The following is a 26,941-nucleotide window of genomic DNA, read 5'->3' on the forward strand; positions in this document are numbered from 1 at the left end:
AGCGGTCTCAGGCGCTGCAGTCATGGACTGTGCGGCTGATCCCGGCGGAGGTTTGAGTCCTCCCTCGGGCATGGGTGTGTGTGTTTGTCCTTAGGATAATTTAGGTTAAGTAGTGTGTAAGCTTAGGGACTGATGACCTTAGTAGTTAAGTCCCATAAGATTTCACACACATTTGAACATTTTTGTAGTCGATTATTACTTTCCTGTGTATATACTTTTCACGGATGAAGCCTGTTTCAACAGAGAAGGAATGCTAAATGGTCGCAATATTCATTTTTGGACCGATGAGAATCACCAAGCTACAATTGTGGAGGGCTATCAATACAGATTATCAGTCAACATGCAGGCAGGCACAGTCATTGGTTACGTACTAGGCCCGTTTCTTCCTCCTCCACGTTTGAATGCGTCACCGTACACGGTGTTTATCAGAGACATACTACCGACGTTCTTGGAAACATATCCAAATTTTCATTCGTCTACGTGAACATCTGGACCAGACATTCCCCGAAAAGTGGATAGGTAGAGAAGGTCCCGTTTCGGAGTCAGTGCCTTATCTGATCTCACCCCTTTTGATTTCTTTTCTGAGGACACGTAAAAATTATGTGCGCGAGATGTCTGTCAAGACCGAAGAGGATCTTCTGGCAAGAATTCTTATTTCTGCGATACAGTCCAAACGACACTGGGGATGTTATAACGGCTACGACAGAATTTTGGGCGACGGTGCCATGCCTGCATGGGCACTAGGGGACGCCATTTTGAACAACTGTTGTAAATGTAGCAGCTTGTGCAACTTGTGCAGGTAACTAGAACTCATTATCATTGTACCGTAGACTTAGGATTTTTTGTCTCTCTGACATCAAGTTACATGAGCCGTTACTAGGCCATCAACAGGGAAAACTATCTAAGAGTATTATAGATAATTCAGCTGGAATTCTGTGCTTCATGATCAAAGTTCGGAAGTTTCGGCCCTTAGTTACAGCGATGTGCGAGGCTAAAGCAGAACTTGAGTACATTTTCGTTTATACCTACTGATTCGGTCACTTCCGGACCAGCGTCCCTTACCTCAAATTGCTACATTTACCCTTCTCCATCATCCCTGAAAGTCTGTAGCATCATCATGGAATCACCCTAACGGTACTAAGCATTTTCCAAGTCTGCTTTTCCACACTCCACTTTTGAGAGCAATAAGTAGGAGACTCGTCAACCGACACCAGTCTTGTATACTCCTACACTTGCTCTGCTTAACAACGCAGGTCGGTGTACTGGTTCAACCGATCCGCTATAGCTTCCGTTTGTGGCCGGATGTCTGGATGCCGACCAGAATGGACATCAGCAATGGCGGTTGCGGCCCGAGGCCGTTAGAAGTACACCGTTTATGACGAGGTCGCACAGCTACCCACGCAACAAAAACAACTCCGTCCTCAAAGGGCCGATAAGTAGCAGTGAACGCTACGGCTTAAGTTGCTGCATCTGTTATCGCCGCTGCCATTAGCGTTGTCCTACGTGAGTAGCAAACTTAGTGCATCATCACCGATGCTTCACCCCAAGATTCGGTCCCGTCCGATACACAACCCAACCACTAAGCCAGAAAGGCTCATCGCGACTGCGGATTCACCTTACCGGCATCTTTAGGGACAAGGCACAATCGTAATGTGCCCAGCCATACGTTACGAACCTGTGTGTCGTCAGCGCGGAAGTGCTGAGAGAGGAAAAGGAGGCGGCTCATGTCTGGTCAGAGAAAGGAGAAACCCAGGACTGTCACTCCTCTGGACCTTGGATGCCGACCATCACAACAAACACGGAAAGAATTAGCTAGCGCCACCACAGTTCTCGAAGAATATAAAGAACCGATTGCAGAAGGACTGCGTCTTCGTCTATGCTAGACGGGGTGTTTTATTTTTTTTAATTTTTCTAAATGTATGAGGATGGAAAGTGAAACATTGGTCTTCCTATCTTTATCTTTTCCCTCAGTCTGTTTACCGATTTGAGCAGTCCGTCCCGGTAGCTGAGTGGTCAGCGTAACAGACTGTCAATTCTAAGGGCCCGGGTTCGATTCCCGGCTGGGTCGGAAATTTTCTCCGCTCAGGGACTGGGTGTTGTGTTGTCCTAATCATCATCATTTCATCCCCATCGACGCGCAGGTCGCCGAAGCGGTGTCAAATCGAAAGACCTGCACCAGGCGAACGGTCTACCCGACGGGAGGCCCTAGCCACACGACATTTCCATTTATACCGATTTGACCTTGCGCAAATGTTCGTTGGCCACATGTGTAGATACGTAAAGCACACATGTATGTACGCCAACGTGTTTATCTTAACCTGTGAGACATTAAATGAGAAGGATATACATAAGAAACGGAATAGAATCCACCTAAAATAATGATCTTCTTTTACACTGTAAGTTTTCATATCATGACACAGTACAATGTCTGCCTTAGTAGATTAGTGCACACTGAAGTTCTATTGAAAAGACGTTTAATCAACTCGATTCAAACATGATAGCTTGAGGTGGGCTTTGCAATGATAGCTGTGAAACATTTCCCTGATGAGATTACAAAAGCCATATATTCGCATACCTTTCCCTTATTCAAAGAAACTGCTGAAGGTTTCATCCTGGAGAGATATTATAATGGAATCAAGAATTTCCGCTGAGCTGAAGAATATTCAAAGTTGTGCAACGAGTGTAGGAAAAACAAAGTGTTTCATTTCTCTGCATAAAATGCATATATTCGTTCTACTTCTTCCTGAAGTTTTATTCGAGACAGGGATCCTTTGGTTATACTGCAGTTCAATAAGGTAAGTTAGTACTTGCTTCAATTACATTATATATGTATTTATAGTTACCTGTTTTGAAAATACGGAAGGCTTCATAATTCAGAAGCAGAAGTCGCAGAGAAACCCCGATATTTGTAATTCAGATGTTTTATAGAACCCGAAGAAACCATTGAATGTGCCCTCAACGTGTCTTTGATCAACTACTGTGCTTTTTCTTCTCATGACCTATAATTTCGTTGCCCTCTTAAAAATTAAATGTTTGTTGGTTGTTTCGTCTTCACCTGAACCAAATGTGGTACATTTAATATGTTATTCCAGGTTTGTAGCGACTTTAACAGCTTTCTTTTTAGCCACTCTTGCGGCAGTCACAAATGAGTTTGTTATGTTTTCCAGTTCCGTGCTTACGTGATTGCCGGCTACAGAAAAATCGTATGTTGTATGAAGTTGCGTAATTATGTTAAGCTGATGTCTTCGAAGTATAAAAAGCGTATCTTGTTACGTCGTGTCAGTGCTACAGGACACTAAGTTATTGCGTGCTATGCGTCTCCTCAGTTCTGTGACTTTTAAGAAGTTTCAGGCCAATTCTATGAAAGACATTATTCAGTCAGTGGAGATGCACCCCTGTCTTTCAACTTTGGGTTTCTTATTAATATAGCCATAGAATTTTGAGATATGTGACATATTGTTATTTACCATTTTGCCGAGCTTCATAAATCTAAGTAAGTACTTATTTTATTTATTAATTTGTTGATTAAAGTGTGGTCTGTTATATGAATATCTTAGAACATAACAGAAATACATATATATTATATCTCTCCAGGTAGTAAAATTGTCCCTAAGCATTCACTTTATATCAAATCGTTGACGTTATAATACTGATACTACAGAATAAATTATTATAATTAGCAACTGAGAGACGCTCAAGATAATTATTTCTAAACGTTTGAATCATATGTTAGAGATAAGAGAGCTCAAAATGATGAAGCAAGGCGTAAATACTCGTATCTTCAAGCGGATTTGGGCATTCAGTTCGAGAAACATCACTCGGTGTTTGGATTCTCTTGTGTTCAACAAAATTCACCAAGAAGAGAACTGGTCCAGAACGTGCAGTTTAATGCATCATCATCTTGAAATGCCCCCCCTCCCCCCCCCCCCCCCACCCCGTGATAAATGGAATAAAACAGTCATGCGAAAAAATATGGAAATTATCTAGGTCCACGAAATTTTAAGTATAAGAGAATGATATTAACTAAAAAACTGAGGAAATGAAGAACACTGAAATATCCTCGACAAAGTAAAGTGCGTGCTACACGCGGACACAGGAGTGAGTGATGTTTTCAATTTTCAAAAATGGTTCAAATGGCTCTGAGAACTATGGGACATAACATCTGAGGTCATCAGTCCCTTAGAACTACTTCAGCCTAACTAACCTAAGGACATCACACACATCCATGCCCAAGGCAGGACTCTAACCTGCGATCGTAGCAGTCGCGCGGTTCCGAACTGAAGCGCCCCGAACCGCTCGGCCACCTCGGCCGTCTTTCAATTTTCAGAAGAAGTTGGTTCGTCCCAGGCTGTACCTAGAAGCTGAACAACCCGTAGACCAAAAAAGAGTCTATGGTCTCTTGGCGACCAATCAGTCTGTCACTAATCACGTCTGCAGTCTACACGCCGCCTGCGAAAATAGCCCAGAAAACACCTGAATCCCACATAGCAAAACGCACAAAAGCAGGTCCGAAATATCTGTATGGAAAATATGGAAAGGTCCCAATTGCCTAGACGTACCCCTGACGACGTCAGGCGACTCTTGGTTCTCAGTTACTTCCAATAAACCAATCATGTTGGCGAAAATCATCTCTGCGTTTGAGGGGTCATAGCCGAGGATATATCTCCATCGCACTTTCCTATTGTCATTATCCTCACGCGAAGGAGTAGTCAGTCGATAGACAACTCACGGGCCAGCACCGTGCGTTCGGCGCAGCCGCTTTGTCGTGGCACGGAAATACTCTGGAATACCTGTGAATTCCCATACATTTCAAATGACTGTCCCAGCATGCACATCCGATAGTTATATCTGTCTACCAGACATCAGATACAAAAATTACGGCGGGCTGCTTAGGAAAATTATGCTACAATAATTCAGGCAGTTAGCAATAGGAGTTAACCATTAATGTGGATTGAATTTACCTAATGTTATCTATTACGTGTAACCTTAGATGGGTCTTTTAAGAAACTGTATTTGGAAATGGAATGTCAGGGTACGCTGGGAGCAACAATCGGGCTTAGTGGAATCTGGCGTAGTAGGTATGAGCTTTCGTAGGTAATTACGATATTGCAGTGCAGTATCGTATTTATTCGCCGATACCAGGCATTGACTTCCAATTAAAATGTCCTCCCTTGTGAGGGAAGTACGTAATGTGTGTACGAGTACAGGTTGTGACGCAAGAACGACAACATATGGAAGTCTGGTTCTAACTGTGGATTGTGCACGGATAGCCAAAGCGTTTTAGGCAACCGCTTGCCTAAAGCGGGAAATCCGGGTTCGAGTCCCGGTGCGGCACAAATTGTCATTGTCATCATTCTCTTGTTCGTATTCGCAACTACGAATACACATGTATTTCGTAGGTAATGAATGCACTAGGGTGAAGGGTCAACAAGGGAAACATCGTGATATTAGACGTTATTAGCATAATATCCCACATGTATGAAGAGTGTTGCTGGTCAGTGTCGCGGGCAATGGTCATCAGCTACGTCCAAGTAAGGATACACTCGTATAGAATGTTATTCAGACATCTGCTTCTAGACTAGATCCCAGTGTAACGGTAGTGGCTGTGTTGCCAGATACACAGCTGTGTTGCTGAAACCTGTTTGTGACTTAACGCATGTAAAAATTGCTCACCACATTTACTTATCGGAGAGTGTTTAAGTGAACGAACTGTTTGGATCTACTGTTTTAGAATTAGCAGCTATCTGTGCGCGTGTTCATCGCGGTGTAGCTTTGAATTTCTAGTTAATTGTGTCTTCAGTCCGGATATATGCCGGCGTCCTGAGGGAAACAAAAGCAGCTAGGAGAGTAAGAGCACAGTGAGAGGCCCACAGCAAGACTAGTTCATTTCCGCAAGATGGCTTCTGGTTACCTACCACCAGCTTTCACGGCGTAACAACTACACTGCAGTATGTTCAGAATCACGTTAACAGGTTTGGTTCCCACCGGTAGAATAAAGCACGTGCCTTGTCTCGGTAACAGCAGGCGATGTAGACGGTACGAGTACGAGCCGTCTTCGTGAGCATGGAACGAACGTGGCATTTCCAGCGGTGACGCCAGCTTCGCAGCCTCTGACGTGGCTAATGATGCGTTTTGAAACAGTGAAGGAGACGCTTCTCACTGCTGGTGAAGGACAGCCCTCTGGGAGATGAGTTGCCGCTGGACATGCTTCTTCTGGCGACAGTTTAACTGTTATTTCACTTAGCTAGTACCTCCGCAAAGTAACTGTAATACGTGTAACGTTCATGTGTAAATGACTCTAATAAACACCTACAGACGATAGAGTTACGGCTGTGCTGTTGCTGATGGTGAGGATACAAATGTGAAGAGGATGAAACTGATAAAAGCACGTAAGCCACATTAACGTTGTGAAAAGGTGAAGTTTTTAGGACGACGATTACTCCATTCGTTCATATATACTACCTGTACAGCAGCGTGTAAAAGACAACTGAATATCTTGTTGTACTTCTAAAACTACTGCATTACAGATCTTCACAAGAACAATGGAAAGTTCTGTTTAACAAATAATGATAGTGTAACTATAAAAATTATTATTTCTGCATTTAATTTGCATGACTACGACCAATGTTTCATTTTCTCGGTTTTTCCTTTTTAAGCTGGCATCGGTCGCTCAAGCTGAGCATTGCCATGAAATTCCGCTGACGGTCTCCGTGACAGAATTAATAGCGAAAGTGTTACGACAGTAGCAAATACAAAATATTTATTCCAAGTGTCTCAGTGTACACTATAAACGCTAGAAATCACCAATAAAGAGTAGCATATTCAACATTTTACGTTCAATAGCCAGTATTACTATCACAGTCACATCGGGTTTGTTTCGCCTGCATTTCACCATAGACGTACAGTTGAAGTAACATTGTGAAATTATCGTTGCATGTTCAGATATCATACACTAATTGTGGAGTTTGGATGCTACAGAACAAGTCTGTAGAATAGAAATCTCGGTAACCGTCTTCGTACTTCGAAAATATGGCACATTAGCTGGACTATAAATTACAAAAATGCTGTCTTTCACACATAAATTTTTTCGTACTGATAACAAGCCCCCTGAACATATAACTTCTTTTGATAACTCACGAATACAGTACGTTGAACGTTCAGAGCAGGCATTCAAGAACTGAAACAAACCTTCATGACATGAATGAAATCAGATTTTCTGGAGTGTGCATAGGCCTACTTGGATAAGGTATTAAATGCCGTGGTATTCTGTACTGAAATCTAATTTTTTGTCTTCTTCTAAACAAAAAGTGTCTTTCGTTTGCGTTCTGTTTCATGGCTGACTTTTGAGAACTGGATCATTTCCTTTGAAAGGAGCAGAATTCAAACTCCCGTCCAGCTTGATTGAATTTTGATGTTATTTCTGTACATCACTTGGGGCTAGTGCGGGGATAGCTCTTAAAACAATGCTACAACGATTTTTTCCCCATGACTGTCCAATATGAGCTTGTTCTCTGTTTCCCGTGGCTTCGAGATTGAGTGGAATTTACGTTTTCTTAATCCTTGTCCATAATACTTTCAAATATTTAGTCAGATTCTCACATTATAACTGTTGCTGGACTTTTTGTGATTTCGACTGCAGTTTTTACTGATTGCTTTAATAGATTTATAGTATCTGGGGCTACTTTTTGAAGCCACGATGGGCTACGTTTAGTTCATATGCTGGCATCATCCTTACCTCGAGTACTTACTGACCGAGTCGGTTTCTTTACACGTCTTCGGTTCTTCTTCGCTACTTTTCCTTCAATGTTCTGTAGACTTCTACTCTCACGCAAGAGAGTAATGCGTTAGTCACCGCAGGTGGTGCGCGTGGGGAGACCTTCTGACCTTTGGTTCGTGCTCTCCATCTGGCGTATCCAGCACAATCATTTCTTCTGAAACTGGAGTAACTGAAAGACACAACGATCTTAGTATTGCTAACGTCGATGAAAAGGCGTGCCCTTTCCGATATTTGATACTGTAAATGTCCTTGTTTGTTTGTTCTGCGTCCATACGGAAATTCTGCCTCTCATGACGATGTACATGCAAATAAATGACTTTGGCACGCCATTTCTGCTGTTATCATCTTCAGTTGCGTATAAGCTTGTGTGTCGCTTTTTAGTACTTGAACATACTATCTTTTTGTCACTTGAAAGTAATGGATGAACTTGAGCATAATTTCATATCTTATGATCGTTTCAGGCTGAGTCGTTCACGAGACTCTGACTTGATATTTCTGTTGCTTCCTCATGTGTGCTTGTAAAACAGCGTTTATGTGAGGCTTCAGTGTAACATTGTTCCGCCGTTATTTATTCTCTCTATCTTCTGCCTCTCGAACTCCGCGCAAATTCTAAGTATTACAACAATAACTACGCTTAGAGCGCTCTGCTGACCTCCTAACAATCAAGTGACGGCAATAGTGGAGTAAGATTAGCTCTGCAGAACCGAGCCTTTCATTTATAAAACCGAGCGAGGTGACGCATTGGTTAGCACACTGCACTCGCGTTCGGGAGGGCGATGGTTCAATCCCGCGTCCGGCCATTCTGATTTAGGCTTTCCTTGATTTCCCTAAATCGTTTCAGGCAAATTCAGAGATGGTTCCTTGGACAGGGCACGGCCGATTTTCTTCCCCATCCTTCCCTCCTCCGATGGGACCGATGACTTCACTGTTTGGTTCCCTCCCACAAATCAACCAACCAATCTATTTTATAAATATGCTGTCACTTCCTCGCGTATAATCCTACTGCTTGAATGCGTAACAAAATTGCGACAGTAATCATCTGTAACCACTGACGACGCGTTGTGGCAAATGGGTCACACTGTAATGCTTCAGAATTTCGCTGGTCCTGATTAGCGTACAAGTTTTGCATGAATGATGACTGGATCCCGGATTTTCATTATGCTTCCGCTCATCCATAGCATTGACTGTTACAGTTATTCAGAAATCGCTCCCAAGAAATTTTCAAACCGCCGTGCCCGTACAATAGGATTCCTCTCAAACTCTCACTGCGTTTAGCACAGCATTTACTGCTTACGGTTATATTAAGCTTCCGACTACATAACGCATAAATTTTAATTTCTACTGAATAAATTTGCAAAGAAATACCGTATCTGGTATTTAATACACACTCTTATTACTCTTTTTTTAGTGGTAATACGGGCAGATCTCTCACAGATCTTTCTTCACATGGCAGCGCCATCGAAAACCAATGTTTAAGTCAGAAAAGACTACGATAAAATAAAATATCCTGATGCACTGAGTACTGCTACCGCTGCCGTTATTTAGCGTCATGATGCGTATTTGTGCCAGCAATAGAAACAGTACGTCTAATGTATTAATTCGATGCTCCGTAATTTCCGAAGATGAGACGTGCATCGCTTCCGCAGAAAACGGCCATTAAGTCTATCAGTTTTCTGATGCGTGGTTACTGAATGTAAAAATCCTATGTATTGCTTATGTTGAAATCCTAATTACCAACAAGACCTTCAGAAATTCGATTTTTAAGGCATTAATAAAACTTTCCAAAAATTGTTGAATGATAGTATGCAATTTATTCGACAGGCGAGAAATACTGCGACAACAGTTATAGTTTATTGACAAAAGAGAGCATGATTTTTTTACTTTTCACTCATTCTGGACCAGAAGTTCAGTGGAAGGAACTTTGTTGTTTAAAATGTAATTTTATTGGTCAGTATAATACAGTAATAACGTACTTTCTGCAATATCTCTATTGGATTAAAAACACAGAACAGTGCATTGTCTGGTCTCCCTGTGGGAGATAGACAACTGGATTAAACACAAAAAAATCAGTAGAAAAAAAATTATATTCTGTAGAACTCTGTTCAAGATCTCTGGGACCTAGTGATAGCTGATGCAGTAGTACCTATTCCTTATACAACAATTGCTGGACGAGTCAGAAATTCCTACGTTATGTGATCAGTGACGAACATTATAGCACGATTTACATGAGCAAAGAGGTACAGACAGCACGTTCCCATCGTAAGATATATGAAACTTGGTACATGGCGGCTATAATGATTCATTAGTATTATTTAAAATGTTATTATACTATTATGCTAAAATATTCGTATCGGTTTTATGTTACAGTTCAGTACAAGGTCCACTGTTCAGATGACACCATGCAAGTGGAACTCCTAATGACTGAATCAATGGGTGCTGTATACTTAGAACAACTGAAACATTATCCTAGTAAGTATTTTTACTCATGAGTTGTTTACTTCATCTTAAGAACAAAACTTTTTTTAATGTAGCTAAAAAAATGTTGGTTTAATCTTCCATTGTTGTCATACAGAGCTGGGATTGGACTGTATGGGTGCAGATGGAGGGATAAGGGGAGAGAGCAGCTACGTGGAGTAGACTTGCTGATACAAAATGGTATTGCAAGTCCACTCTTGTGCTACCTGGAAAAGCAATTCTATTTTGAAGAAAATTTTCTAAACTGTACCTTCTTGGCATATGGCGAAGAAAAAAGTTTTTTCTTTTCTTATGTCTCAAGCGTTTTGAATGAATTTCTCCAAACTGGAATTGTGTTTTTGCAGTTTATGAAATTGCAGAAAATTTTAACTGTGGATTTAATCATTGAGATAATCAATGACTAGTTAAGTTCTTAAATTACCACAAGACTGTTAGTACGAATACACATAAAGAAAATATCAAGATGGAAAATAGGTAGACCTACAACGTAACATCTTGTTAATTTAATTCACTATCATATGATTTTAGGACACAGTTTCCAATTACACTGGGTACAGCTTAGTGACACAGTGTAAGCCTGAACAGTATATCACACAATGCCGTTACTGACGTTTGTTGTAACCGTTAGAGGAGCATTCTTGCCTCTCCATGTGTCTTCTTCCACAGCATTTGTGATGATGATGATTAGTGTTTTAGGGCGCACAACAGCAAGGTTATCAGCGCCCGACACAGCATTTGTCCCGCATGCTGTTAGGGTCATGGAGCCATTCGAGAATCTCAGTGTGAACACCTTCACCGTTTGGAAATTTTCTCCCCGCCCCCCCCCCCGCCCCCTCCCCCCCTCAATGTTCTTTCAGCTTGCGAAACATTGAAATCGCATGGTGAAAAATGTGGACTTCCCGAAAAGGATCACCCACGCCAGTGAGACTTTTGTCAAATTTTTGGCATAATTTCACCACAGCGCGATGCAATATCGCGTTTTGCCCATATTTCGCCAAGAACTTCATGGTGAATATGTGTGCCATTTAGTCGTTTTTTTCCCACAAGAATCGTACCGTCCCGCGTACTTCTACTCTGGAGTACGTCTCCACTTGGTGCCCAATTTTAGTTCCACACCGTGATAGACCTGTTATTCGCACTGCAGCAGAACTGTCTCCGCAAGAAACTCTGAACATCTACTCTCTTACGACAGTGCGCCACTCGTGTTGCGCAACTGTCTTGGTATGGGAGGACATGTGCAACTTACTTTCTGAAGTCCCTACATAACACCGGATATTTTATAGTTCCCATGAACTTCCTGGACTGCGGTACGTGCAGGAAACCCAGAGCACGTACTCTCTTATGATAATACGCGACCCTTGCTGCGCAATGGTCTTGGTTTGGAATGACACGAGTAACATAGTTTCTGAAGTCCCTATGTACCAGTAGGTTGTTCATAGTTCATTTGAACTTCGTGGATTATGGTACAGTATAAAGGAAATTAATCCCACACTTACTGTTTGTAGTGTAGGCCATAGGATACACTAAAAGCCTAGTAGAGACGACAATTCAACTACCAGCATGTACCATCAGTTTATTATAAGCTGCGTCTTGTACAGGCAGTGCCGCACTATACTAATTTGGACTCCATGTTAGTTAGGTTCACATGTTGCCAATTCTCGGACAATAGGGGTTTGGCGATACATATCCGCCTGTGAAGAAGCCCTTTATACTGTAAAAGGAATTTCTCTTTGCTTAACACAACAGTCTCCCTCTTTATGAAGTCTTTCTTGTAAGACACAAGCATTGAAAGGCCACATGTTCCTCCCCTCATCTAAGAGAGACGTCTCCTGGCTGTAGCTTAGAAACAGCCTTGCCAGTGAGCACGGCAGTAATGATACATCACAGTAGCAGTACTTGACTATTTTCCATGTGCATCATGGAGCACGAGGAAAATGTGACGTAGTGGCTAGAGTATTATTGCCTTTGATCAGACAAGAGGTCATCCTTAGAAGGAATCGATGGATTTCGCAAGATTATTGTCACATATGGCTCTAACGGACTGCTTTCTTTTCTGTCTGTCAAATATCTTAGTTTACTACAAATTGTCCCGTGAATAGCAGCTACAATATGACCATCATTGATTAGAACCACAGGCATGTGTCCAGGTTCCTAGACAAGCATTACTTGTCTGAGACAATGCTGCTGCAAGGTGTTAACCGTGGCTCTGGCCCTACTCAACCCGTTTCGGAATGCAGACCCAGGAGCAAATTAAATTACATGGACATTTAAAACAGTGTGTGTGACATCCTTGCTCACTCCTGCTCACAGTTTCAGGAGTTTCTGTGGAGATACTGTTCAGTATAGCTGAAGGTTCTAAACTACATCACTTTACCCATGTTCTGGCAGGTTGTTGAATATAAGTGTACCCACGTACCTGACAATACTGTTACGCACTTTAAGTCTTTGTAGAGGTTGTTTATGGTTCTAATGTTACGTTCATGCTTTTTGATTTTTTTTTGAGAAAACAGAAACTGTTGATAATGACAAAGGGCATAAACGATTGTATGTATTGTGAAACAGCTGTCAAAATACAATTTGTTGAAGTGGTCCCTGCAACGTGTTTGAAAACTAAAACCGGATACAATGCTTGTATTACACTTGTGCGTTGTGAAAGTACAGGGGTTGAAAAAAAAATGGTTGAACATAAATGCAGATGCTAGCCAAGGTTGCAGACTCGGTGCTCGTAGGATGGATGTTTCCGTAACAAAGGGAGCCGAAGTGCCCGGTGGTTCAAGAGGCATCGTATCGAAGATTTGTCCCGCATACAGGGAAAGTGGAAGAACATCATCGGCAAAGCCACGACGCGGACGAAAGTGTGTGTTGAGTGATCGTGACAGCTGGTCATTGAAGAGGATTATGACAAATACAGAGTAATAAGAGGACGACAATACAAAAGCCACTGCAGAACTGAAAGTCATACTGGCGAATCTTGACAACACCAAAGTAACACGAAGGGAGTTCCATAAGCAGGGAACTGCAGGACGAGGAGGAATTCCAGAACCACATATCAGTGTTGCAAATGCTCGTAACAGGAAAACGTGGTGCCGATGCCATATAACCTGGAGGGTGGATCATCGGAAGAAATTCATTTGGTCGGATGAGTCTTCATTCACACTGTTTCCAACATCTGGCCGTTTACGCCCCAAGAGTGAAATATCGGGGGAGCTCAGTGATGGTTTGGCAGCCATATTGTGGTCTTCCATGGGCCTCATGATTACTCTTTAAGGTCGCATTACTGCCAAGGAATACGTGAACATTTTGATTGATCAAGTCCAAGCCATGGTACAATGTCTGTTCCTCATTGGAGATAATGTGTTGCAAGACGACAGGACCACTGTTCACACAGCTCCACTCTTACGAGCCTGTTTTGTGAGCACATCTCCCCTGGCCACAACAGTCAATAGATCGCAAGGCTATTGAGACTTCGTGGTTCCTTTTGGAGGCAAGAGTGCATGGTCGCTGTCCATCTCCACTATCATTACCTGAACTTGCCACTATTTTGCAGAAGGAATGGTATGAGATTCCCTTGCAACCATACAAGACTTGTATTTATCAATTCCGAGACGACTGGAGGCTGTTTTGAATTCAACGGTTTTCCTACACCATATTAAGCATGGTAATGTGTCGTTGTGTTTTTGGTGTTTCACTATTTTTGCCCCCCCCCCCCCCGCCTGTATTAACCTTAAATTTGGGTCCTTTTCAAAAACAATTGCATAGCTTATTAGTGAATGGAAATATGTGGAATAAAGCGGTTTCATTATTTTTAAATCATACGTTCATATAATCATGTTACTGCAAATATATATATGAACTAAGGCGCTTCATTAGTTCTTGAATACGCCTTTTCCATTTAAGGTAATGAAGTAAATGAAGCAGGCAAGAAGGAATTCAAACGTTTCAAAAATGAGATCGACAGGAAGTGCAAAATGGCCAAGCAGGGATGGCTAGAGGACAAATGTAAGGATGTAGAGGAATGTCTCACTAGGGGTAAGATAGATACTGCCTACAGGAAAATTAAAGAGACTTTTGGAGAAAAGAGAACCACTTGTATGAATATCAAGAGCTCAGATGGAAACCCAGTTCTAAGCAAAGAAGAGAAAGCGGAAAGGTGGAAGGAATATATAGAAGGTCTGTACAAGGGTGATGTAATTGAGGACAATATTATGTTAGTGGAAGAGGAAATAAATGAAGATGAAATGGGAGATATGATACTGCGTGAAGAGTTTGACAGAGCACTGAAAGACCTAAGCCGAAACAAGGCCCTGGGAGTAGACAACATTCCATTAGAACTACTGATAGCCTTGGGAGAGCCAGCCCTGACAAAACTCTACCATCTGGTGAGCAAGCTGTATGAGACAGGCGAAATACCCTCAGACTTCAAGAAGGATTTAATAATTCCCATCCCAAAGAAAGCAGATGTTGACAGATGCGAAAATTACCGAACTATCAGTTTAATAAGCCAGGGCTGCAAAAATACTAACACGAATTCTTTACACGAATGGAAAAACTGGTAGAAGCCGACCTCGGGGAAGATCAGTTTGGATTCCGTAGAAACGTTGGAACACGTGAGGCAATACTGACCCTACGACTTATCTTAGAAAATTGATTAAGGAAAGATAAACCTACGTTTCTAGCATTTGTAGACTTAGAGAGAGCTTTTGACAATGTTGACTGGAATACTCTCTTTCAAATTCTGAAGGTGGCAGGGGTAAAATACAGGGAGCGACAGGCTATTCACATTTGTACAGAAACCAGATGGCTGTTATAAGAGTCTAGGGGCATGAAAGGGAAGCAGTGGTTGGGAAGAGAGTGAGACAGGGTTTAGCCTATTCCCGATGTTATTCAGTCTGTATATTGAGCAAACAGTAAAGGAAACAAAACAAAAATTCGGAGTAGGTATTAAAATCTATGGAGAAGAAATAAAAACTTTGAGGTTTGCCGATGATATCGCATGCTGTCAGAGACAGCAAAGTACCTGGAAGAGCATCTGAACGGAATGGACAGTGTCTTGAAAGGAGGATATAAGATGAACATCAACAAAAGCAAAACGAGGATGATGGAATGTAGTCGAATTAAATCGGGTGATGTTTCGGGAATTAGATTAGGAAATGAGACACTTAAAATAGTAAAGGAGTTCTAGTATTTTGGCTTAAAATAACTGATGATGGTCAAAACTAGAGAGGGTATAAAATGTAGACTGGGGATGGCAAGGACAGCTTTTTTGTAAGAAGACATTTGTGAACATCGAGTATAGATTTAAGTGTCAGAAAGTCGTTTCTGAAAGTATTTGTATGGAGTATGGCCATGTATGTAAGTGAACCATAGACGATAAATAGTTTGGACAAAAAGAGAATAGAAGCTTTCTAAATGTGGTGCTACAGAAGAATGCTGAAGATTAGATGGGTAGATCACATAACTAATGAGGAGGTATTGAACAGAATTAGGGAGAAGAGAAATTTGTGGCACACCCTGACTAGAAGAAGGGATCGGTTGGTAAGACATGTTCTGAGGCATCAAGGAATCACCAGTTTATTCAAAATGGTTCAAATGGCTCTGAGCACTATGGGACTTAACATCTGAGGTCATCAGTCCCCTAGAACTTAGAACTTCTTAAACCTAACTAACCTAAGGACATCAAACACATCCATGCCCAAGGCAGGATTCGAACCTGCGACCGTTGCGATCGCGCGGCTCCAGACTGTAGCGCCTAGAACCGCTCGGCCAGTTCGGCCGGCGATCACCAGTTTAGTATTGGAGGGCAGCGTGGAGGGTAAAAATCGTAGAGGGAGACCGAGATGATAATACAATTCGAACACAATTTATGTACCGTACATTGTTCATCTTAGATATTCTCGAAACCTTTTAAGATATCGTAATTCTTTTTTCACCCAGGTGAACTAAAAGACATACCGTATCTTTTCATAATTATATTGTCACGTAGCTAGCGAGAATCGGGTGCCCTTTTGGTAGCTACTTGAATAACGAACACTAGATTTAACTCAACGAAGATTTATTGAGAACTGAAGTAACACACGTACACAAGAGCACAGAGCGAACTGTCCCGGCCGGAAGATTACACAGTATGCTTACATCCACAGAACCTTTCAGAACACTAGTTCTTGAAAGTGGACTTCTTAGAACATACTTCAACATTACGGCTTTTGTCACCTTCCGGCTTGTTGCGTGATGCTAGGGCAACGAATTTATCCTGGGATGTTGAACCCCTATACGGCTTCTTTCGAAGGACATAGACCATTTCTCTAATCTTTCGCCGTTTCGTGCTGGGGTCGAAGTCTTCGACTTCATAAGTAACGTCAGATAACTGTCTTATAACCTTATATGGTCCAAAGTAGCGTCTGAGGAGCTTCTCAGAGAGACCAACCTTCCGAACCGGAGTGAAGACGCAGACGAGGCCACCAGGCTGGTAGGCAACAGGATGATGACTCACATCATACCCTCGGCGACTATTTTCTTGAGCCTGCAGCCAGCGGAGTTAAGCTAACTATCGATATTCCTCAGCTGTGGATAATACCTGGCCAATGTAATCATCGTCCATGTTGCCACGATGCAACGGAAATACAGTGTCCATCGTCGTAGTTGCTTCATGCCCATGCACGAGGAAAACTGGCGTAAATCCTGTAGTCTCTTGTTTGGCGGCGTTGCAGGTGAGTGTCACAAAAGATTACACCTCTCCCAGTTGCTCTGCTCGACGCTGTCGGCCAATGTCTTATTAAGGCGTACAGTAAGGCCGTTCGTTTGTGGATGGTAGGCAGACTTCATGTGATGTGTAATGTTGCACCAATGGTTTACCTCTGCTACAATGTTCAACTGCAACTTTTTCTTCGATCCGTAATTATCGATCCTTGGGCAATGTGTTTTAATACAATACCTTCCATGATGAATGTGGCTACCTTGGATGCATCACTTGTTTTCACAGCATTTGGAATGGCATAGCATGTTAGATATTCAGTGCAAACAATACTCGATTCATTGTCACTAAAAGGCGCCAGGCATCGTTCGAGGAGGTCAATCCCAACATGTTGGAAAGCCATTCCTGCTGGTGGAATTGGTATGAGTTGTCCAGGTGGTTTCTGAGGAACCGCCTGTCTTCTCTGTCACACTCAGCAGTGTGACACATAGTGACGAACACTCCTAAATAATCCCGGCCAGAAAAATCTCTTGTGGATTCTGTTGTATGTCTTAATAAATTCTTAATGACCAGCCTCATGTGCGTCATGAAATTTCTGGAGAACATCTAAGCTCATCTATTTAGTAATCACTGGTAGCCACCTCATTCCAAAGTGCTCAAAGTTTTTCTTGCAAAGTAATCCATTAATTACCTTAAAGTCTACTTTCACGTCCTCTGAGTGCTTTAAAGCATGTATAATTTGTAATAACTTGACATCCTTCTTCTGTTCATCGGAGAGATCATGGAGTGCAGTGAGCCAGTCACTATCTGCATCATTCTCCTGATGATCTTCCATGGGGTTTCTTGAGAGGCAGTCTGCGTCTCGATGTTTTCTTCCACTTTTGTACACTGTGGTAATGTCGTATTCTTGAAGATGTAGTGCCGCCCTGGCAAGTCATCCTGATGGGTCCTTAAAGCCTGTCAACCAACAAAGCGAATAACGATCTGTAACAACTGTCAATGGTTTTCCAAAGAGATACGGTCGAAATTTACAAATGACCCAGATAACAGTAAGAAATTCTCGTTCAGTCGTTGAGTAGTTTCTCTCGGCTTTTGTATGTGTCCTGGAAGCAAAGCTATTACCTTCTCTTTTCCATCTGAAATTTGTACCAGAATGGCACCAATCTCATACCCAGTGCCATCTATACGTATCTCGGCAGGTGCTCTCCCATCATACAGACCAAGTACATTGTTAGTCGTCAGAGCTATTTACAGAGTATTGAAAGAATCTTGTTGAGGTTTATCACAGATAAATTTAGCATCAGCTTATAACAACACTTGGAACAGCCTGGCTTTGGTACAGAAGTCTGTAATACAATGCCAGTAACAAGAACAGAGTCCAAGGAAGCTTCTCACATCACTATTATTTTTAGGAATAGGAAATTCCGTTGTAGCTCTCACCTTCTCTGGATCAAGCAACACACCTTCGTTTGACCCAAGATATCCACGTATGTTGATTTCTGTTGCTCCAAAGAGACACGTTTTTGGATTAAGTTTTATGCCACCTTGTCTGAGACACTTAAGAACAGCTCTCGGTGTTTTTATGTGTTCATCAAATGTTTCGGAGAATGCTACAATGTTATCTAAGTAGCAAAAACATAATGTCCACTTGAAGTAGCGTAAAAGATTATCCATCACCCATTTGAAAGTTGCTGGTGCATTACTTTAAATTCATATAGCCCTCAGGGGTGATAAAAGCAGCATCCTCACGATCAGCCTCAACTACTTCGATTTGCCAGTACCCTGAGTACAGGTCCACGATTGAGAAAAACTTAGCTCCCTTCAGACAGTCCAGTGTATCACTGATTCGTGGAAGAGGGAAACATTCTTTTTAGTTACCTTATTAAGTTTCCTGTAATCGACACAAAACCGCCTTCTTTCTGACGAGAACCACCGGTGACGATCATAGGCTCTACTATGGCTGACTGGCATCATCCTTCATCATTTTGTCTATCTCTTCACGAATTATTTTGCGTTCCATTGCTGACACACGGTTTGCTTGCTTTTCACCTGTGGATCGAAACATTTAGAGAACTCTTGAAGAATGACAAGTAGCTTCTCCTGTCGTTCCTTTGTTAGGTCTGGCGATAGCAGAGCTTGAGGATCTTGTCTTGTAGTGATAGTGATAATCTCAATTGTTGACTCGTTACGGGAGGTCTCTATGATGTTCAGCTGCTCTTCAATTCACGGCTCAGTGTTTGCTATGCACATGCGTCTTGGAAGGATCTGTGACTCTTTGCAGCGGTTAACTACCCACAATTCGCCAAATCTATTTTAAATGCGACAACAGAAGCTGTAATGAAGAAGTCTTTCTCCAGTGATATTCTTCTATTACATTCCACTATGAGATCCATAGATTGATGCGTGGCATCACACATGACAGTTACCTCTGCAGCACTGGCTGCAAGAATGATCGTACCACACATAGTCTCCATACACTATGATGTGTATCTTCCTCTCCACCGCCTCTTATCTGGTCTAACATAATCTTCGAGCAATCACAATCTATTACTGCTTGAGAATCTTACAGAAAGTCCCATCCGAGAATGACTTCGTGACTGCATTCTTGTAAGATGATGAACTCAAAGTGCTGTGTGTGGCCAGTTATACAGACATAAATAATGCATCGCCGGCCGTAGTGGCCGTGCGGTTCTAGGCGCTACAGTCTGGAACCGGGTGACCGCTACGGTCGCAGGTTCGAATCCTGCCTCGGGCATGGATGTGTGTGCCGTCCTTAGGTTAGTTAGGTTTAAGTAGTTCTAATTTCTAGGGGACTGATGACCACAGCAGTTAAGTCCCATAGTGCTCAGAGCCATTTGAACCATTTTTGAAATGATGCATCTTTCTGTAAGTTGTACATACTTCCCATTAGCCACCTTCAGCCGACAGTTTTTGCTGTCGACGAATGTGATTTTCTGCAACTGGTGGAAATACTTCTCCGAATTGACTGAATATGATGCTCCAGAGTCCAAAAGAGCTCAGACTGGTCGGCCATCTATGAGGATATCAACGTAGTTTTCCGTCATTTTTGTAATGATCGATGACAGAGGATTTACCCCCAAGGAAGGTCACACCATTTTGTTTTCCAGGCTACAGCGGCTAGGTAATCGGCTAAAGCTTCTAAACAGCGATGGAGATCTTGATCAGCTTGTGGGGGAGTGTCCTCTTCAGCAGCAAGCTTGCTGCAATGGTGATCAGTGACATCCTGTAAATACATTATCTCATCCTTCTTCATCGTCCTGTCACTGGTATCAGTTTAGTTCTGCTTGCGTTGTCTTGGCACGGTCATCATTAAATACCTACCATCTTTTTCGGCAGTAGCGCACCACATGTCACGGTCGCCAGCAATGAAAACGTGTTGGTACATTGTCCCGGGTTTTCTAGACGTCAGTCTTCCCTGCGACCTAAACAGGATCCTAATGCTGTATTGTAGAAGCATATATTCGTCCTCCCCTCGACTGTTTCACCGTTTTCGATGGAGTTGGACGATGAGAGATTGGAGATACTAGCGTCTGTAGCACTTCCTCCCTTGTGATCTCTTGCAGCGTCTCGGTTTTTGGTTCGAAGGGTGCTCCCAGCGCCTTTTGAACTTCCTCACTCACTATCTGACGAATGACTTCTGTCAAACGTGTTTCTTCCTCCAACGCAGCCATCAATATGACATTTGAAACTTGTTCAAACTCCTTGCAGCCAATTCGTTTTTGATGCATTGTCTAAATCTACTGGCACCATTTTATGAAATCGTTTGCTGTGCACACTTCCTTCAGTAGAAGGGCCTGGTACATATCGTCAACAACCCCCTTCATGAGATGCGCAACTTTCTCTTCCTCCTTCATTCGACGGTTGACAATTGTGTACAGCTCCAAGACGTCTTGACTTTACGACCTTGTAGTTTCTCCTGAACGCCGTGTTCTGCGTTTTAATTTTTCTTCTGCATGGCGCTTCTGTCACTGGGTGTCTCCAAAATACTTCATTAATTCCGTCTGGTGTACTTCCCAGACTATCAAATTTTTCTCGTGGTTCTCATACCACTGCTTGGTGGTCCCCTCCAAGCACAAAAATGCATTAGTCAAGCATACCGTTTCGTCCCATTTGTTGAAGGTGGCAATACGTTAGTATCGCTTTAACCACTTGGCCATCATATCCAGAGAACACAGCTGGATGTCTTATATATTGGCAAATGGCTGGTGACATCTCGTCTTCTTCAGTCGCCGAGATTCCGCTCAGTAGAGTATGGCTCGAACGCGGGTTTCTCGTCAGGTAAACGACGGCCTCATTGGAGCCACTGTGTCGTCAACGATGCGAGTGATCACGAGGTCAAATACCCGCGCCTCCACCAGAATAACGTCACGTAGCTAGCGAGAATCAGGTGTCCTTAGATGTAGCTAGTTGAATAACGACACTATTTTTGAGTGAATGGTTTATTGAGAACTTAATTCACACACATGCACAAGAGCACGGAGCGAACTGCCTCCAGCCGGAAGATTATACGGTATATATACATTCACAGAACCTTCCAGAATATTACTTCTTGACACATCTAGAAGGTACTAGAAATAGATACAGAAATTAAAATTTACACACATGGTCCTTTGCAGATGGTTCAAATGGCTCTGAGCACTATGGGACTTAACATCTGAGGTCATCAGTTCCCTAGAACTTTGAACTACTTAAACCTAACTAAACTAAGAACATCAGACACATCCATGTCTGAGGCAGGATTCGAACCTGCGACCGTAGCTGTCGCGCGGTTATAGACTGAAGCGCCTAGAACAGCTTGGTCACAGCGGCCGGCTATCCTTTGCATATGAGTCCAATACCGTATCAACTGCACCACACTAAAAGTCAGTTTCTTACGTTTTTCTGCGACAATATCAATAACGGAGATAGTTATAGGCTAGATACCTCGCTGTTCCAAATTGAACTACGGTATAATAATTTCTGTCGTAAGTATCGTAGACTTTATCGAGATAAATCCATGCCCTTAGTTTCGGGGAGATTTAAATGTTTAGAACTTAGGTTTATCTGTTATGAAAATCAAACAGATTGCAGTCTTATGCGGAATTCCGTATTAACGTATATACCGTAACTTTTGTATCCACTTCGCTACAACTGGTTGGAACGACACACGAACTGAAAGGCAAAGGATGTGGTATCTAAGGTTGATTCACCAGTCAACCACAGTAACAGTACTGCTCTTATATCTGCCAGACCCATGAAAAAAAAGTAAGTTCGCTACACAGCAACAGAAAAGGATACTGGTATCACAAAAGACGGTGGTCATAATATTCCATTTATGTCATCAAGTGTTCGAAGTCCCTGCCGTGCACTGCAATCTCTGGTGCAAGAGCTTCTAGAAAAACTGAAGAGATCCCTTTGATATCGATGCACGCACTATAGTGTTGTAGATCCTCTTAGATATATCTATAGCTGCGTCTACATACATACTCCGCAAACCATCGTACGGTGGATGGCGGAGGCTACCTTGTACCACTGTTAGTCGTTTCCACTGTTGCTCAACTCGCAAATACAGTGAGGGAAAAATACTGTCTAAAAGCCTCCGTGCGAACCCTAATTTCTCGCATCTTATCTTCATGGTCCTTACACGATATGCACGTTGGGGGCAGTAGAATCGTTCTGCAGTCGGCTCCAAATGTTGGTTCTCTAAATTTGCGTGCAATAGTGCCTTACCGGCCGGGGTGGCCGAGCGTTTCTAGGCGCTACAGTCTGGAACCGTGCGGCCGCTACGGTCGCAAGTTCGAATCCTGCCTCGGGCATGGATGTGTGTGATGTCCTTAGGTTAGTTAGGTTTAAGTAGTTCAAAGTTCTAGGGGACTGATGACTTTAGAAGTTAAGTCCCATAGTGCTCAGAGCCATTTTTTTTTTAATAGCGCTTTGTGGAGAGACCAAGCCTCATGGATTGCCATTTGAGTTCACGAAGCATCTCTGTAATCCTTTGTGTTGATCGAACCTACCGGTAACAAATCTAGCAGACTGCTTTTGAATTGTTTCGATGTTTTCCGTTAATCCAACCTGGTAGGGATCCCAAACACTCCAACAGTAATCAAGAATGGGTCGCACTAGCGTTTTATAGGACGTCTCCTCTGTCGACGAGCCACACTTTCCCAAATTTCTCCCAATAAAACGAAGTCAAGCATTCGCATTCCCTACAACTAAACTGACTTGCTCATTCCATTTCATATCTCTTTGAAACGTTACATGAAGTTAATTAATCGAAGTTGCTGTTTCAATTTATACCCTACTAATGTTGTATTCGAACGTTACAGGACTTTTTTCCTACTCGTCCTCATTAACTTTTTTCTACATTTAGAGCTAGCTGCCATTCACCCCACCAATTAGAAACTTTCTCTAAGTCGTCTTGTATATTCCTGCAGTCACTCAACTACAACATCCACCTGTATACCACAGCGTCATCCGCAAACACCCACAGCTTGCTATTCAGCGTGCTTGTCAAATTATTTATGCATGTAGGGAATAAGAGAAGTAATATCACACTTCCCCAGGGCACTCCTGACGATATCCCTGTCTCTGATGAACACTCGTAGTCAAGGCCACATACTGAGTTCTATTACTTAAAGTCTAATTCACTCACGTACGTGGGAACCTAAACCATATGTTCGGACCTTCAAGTCTAATTCACTCACGTATGTGGGAACCTAAACCATATGTTCGGGCCGGCCGGTGTGGCCGTGCGGTTAAAGGCGCTTCAGTCTGGAACCACGTGACCGCTATGGTGGCAAGTTCGAATCCTGCCTCGGGCATGGATGTGTGTGATGTCCTTAGGTTAGTTAGGTTTAAGTAGTTCTAAGTTCTAGGGGACTGATGACCACAGATGTTAAGTCCCATAGTGCTCAGAGCCATTTGAACCATTTGAACCATATGTTTGGACCTTCGTCAACAATCAAGCACAAGGTAGTCGAAGTTGTGCAGAGATTTTATCTCTGATCTTACCCGAAACAAAAATGTCCAGTAGTGTCAAATCAGGCGAATGTGCAGGCCAATGGTGACGTCTCGCGTGCTATTCAACATCAAGAAAGAACGGGATGAGCACTTACCCAGCCACAAGCGAATAGAGAGCCTGGCAATCCACGAGTGAAGTGACTCGTGATACGCATGGAACCTGTATATGCACAAAATGTGAACAACACTAGAATGAAATATCACAGAAACACTCTCAATTTCTCTGGACCCAACGCGTGAATTGTGGGCACGAGTTACCAGAACATCTATTTCACTCACTCCGCTCGTTGCAGGTTGCCTTTTACCTGCTGCGAAAGACTTTTTTTTTTTTTTAAAAAAAGCTAACCAATACGTGATACATCTGAATTACACAGGCAGAACAGAAAGCTAAATTTTCTTTGTTCCCCTTTTATACCACTATTTCGGCAGTACATTGCTCGTTTCCTCCTTAGCTGAAGTAACGAATTTCCTCATTTGGGTGTGAAATCGTGAATTTATACGTGAGGCAGCAAGTGATTTGATGCTCTGAACAGATAAACTTCAAATTCAGATTTTTGTAATTATTGGGTCACTCTGAGAAGAAGAGATTGAGAAGAAGAAATTACTATAGTTCCATTTGAAAAAACCAAGTTCATGTCAATATTTCTGTAATTAATGTAGCTATGACATCAGACTATGTGGCTTCAATTAAAACAGAATTATGGCATCTTAAATGAGTTTGCAAATATTTTAGGTGAATGTATTAGCTGAATCACCCTGCTGATCACAAACAAACAACAAATATAACCATGTGGTACTCTGTGTGATTGCTTCAAATTCTGAGTGAACCATTATTTTATTATCTTATGACAATACAAGTGGAAGATTGTTTATGTGGCAGGAACAACAAATGGTTCAAATGGCTCTGAGCACTATGTGACTTAACTTCTGAGGTCATCAGTCGCCTAGAACTTAGAACTAATTAAACCTAACTAACCCAAGGACATCACACGCATTCATGCCCGAGGCAGGATTCGAACCTGAGACCGTAGTGGTCGCTCGGTTCCAGACTATAGCGCGTAGAACCGCACGGCCACTCCGGCCAGCGCAGGAACAACAGCAGACTTAAAATAGTCAGATTCCTTCAAATTATGTGTACTTGTTGTTGTTAAGTGATACACATTGCTTTCTGGCACACAGTTAAAGATAAATGCCATGAACTGGCTTTGTGTACTATATTCTATAATATTTTATCTTTTGCATGAGTGTGTCATGTTCATGTAAGTAAAGTCACAAAACAGTCCCAATGGTAATAATTTATAATTTAATTAAATTATTATGTCATCTGTCAAGGTGAGTACAACCTTTCAGATGACAGTCTGCTTAGAAATCCTGAATGTTTGCTGTGCTAAATGTTTCTCTTTACCGTGGATTTATAAATTCTATTACAGGTGGTCACCTCAATTTTTTTATAGTGGCAATAATGAGATGGTTGGTAATTCTTTATTATTGTTTCCTCTCCTATTTTGTGACATGGCTTAACAACAGCATATTTAAGTCTGTCTAGCAAAATATGAGCATGAGAAAGTTCATTAAATAACTACATTGCTAGCTCATCTAAACAACATGTAATTATTGTACTACTGAGCTGAACCTCACTCTTCTCATATGTATATATCCAGTTCCATCATTGCATGACTAGCTCAGTTGATCAGCAAATCAAGATATGTGCGTGTGTTACCACTGTTACCACAAAGGCAATTCATATTTTGTCCCATAGTTTTATTTGTATACCATTAAGATAATAGAAAACACTTCAAGACATTACTATTTATCCTTGGAAGAACATTCTGCATGTGCTTGTTGCAGCTGATATATCTGCAACAAAACATCATCAAAGAGACTCAGAGTGTTTTTTTCTGGAATACTACTTTTGTGGTAACATCAATAGAATTACCTGCCTCATCCACCAGATTTGTCTTCTAAACAAGTACTTATATGGAGTAAACTTGAATAAGGACAGTTAACCGAAACAAATTAGATGCAGTCTTAAGAACTAATGTAATATCAGTGAATGTCTTGCAGGTGATCCATATTCATGTGAGTGGCATAGTAGAGAATCTGACATAGAAGTATTTTGTTGATGTTAATAGAGGCTATGGCTTCCAGATGCTTAAGACAAAAATAATGTACTGTCTGTGGAGAAGAGCGATTGACATATTATACACTTCTGTTTGTGTTAGACATTGTCACAGGATATCTCTACAATCATTTCAAGTTCAGCCATACATTCTAAAGATGGCTATGGACACACACAGCAGTTTATTCGGGGGAGTGGGGCAAGACTCTAAAACTGTCATTTTTAATGTAAATGAGTTGGTCAGTTTTGAGACATGTCATGCCAATTTTATAAGTGGCACAAAAAACTTATTACAACCCAGAGAATTGATGGTTGTCCACTCACCACTATAAAGTAAAAGAATTATTATGTACTAAATGAAAAGTCTGTACTCCAGATTTTAGAACAAGGGGTAGGGAGTGAAAGTTCCCCTACTTGCAGACTTGCAGGTGTCTATGAAGATGACCAATGCTAACACATTCTATGATTCTGTATAAAAGAAGTGTATTTGACATGTTTGTTCTCTTACCTTCTGGTTATCATGCATACCATTACAAATCATATTTGTGTATGATCAAGAGACAATAGATCCAGGGCTGGTTTAAGGCTGAAGCAACACAGTTGTCCTTTTGAGCTGTCAAACAGAGAGGGACACCAGAGAGTTCCACCAGAGCAAAATTTTTATACAGAATATTTCATAATTAGCAGCAAATACTTGCATGGGTAAAAGTATACAACCAGGGGAGGAGAAAGGGGGCACCAGATGATATGTTGCTTGTATGAAAAAATGATCCCAACCCAGTCCTGAGCAGAACATTAAAAATAGTTCTACCTAAACAGAGAAAGAAACTAGTAAAGACAGCCAATCACTATATATAGG

At 41.9% G+C, this 26,941-nt stretch overlaps 1 protein-coding gene across 1 annotated transcript in view; it reads left to right on the forward strand.

The window, feature by feature from the left end:
- LOC124556835 overlaps positions 1–26,941 on the forward strand; it is a 139,214-nt gene that overhangs the window by 59,950 nt on the left and 52,323 nt on the right. Inside the window, exon 2 of the mRNA XM_047130852.1 lies at positions 10,145–10,246. Within this exon, the coding sequence (XP_046986808.1) occupies positions 10,145–10,246 (102 nt within the window). The remainder of the gene's footprint in view (positions 1–10,144; positions 10,247–26,941) is intronic.

Source organism: Schistocerca americana, chromosome X (assembly GCF_021461395.2).
Source record: "Schistocerca americana isolate TAMUIC-IGC-003095 chromosome X, iqSchAmer2.1, whole genome shotgun sequence".
In the NCBI taxonomy this organism is placed as follows: Eukaryota; Metazoa; Arthropoda; class Insecta; order Orthoptera; family Acrididae; genus Schistocerca; species Schistocerca americana.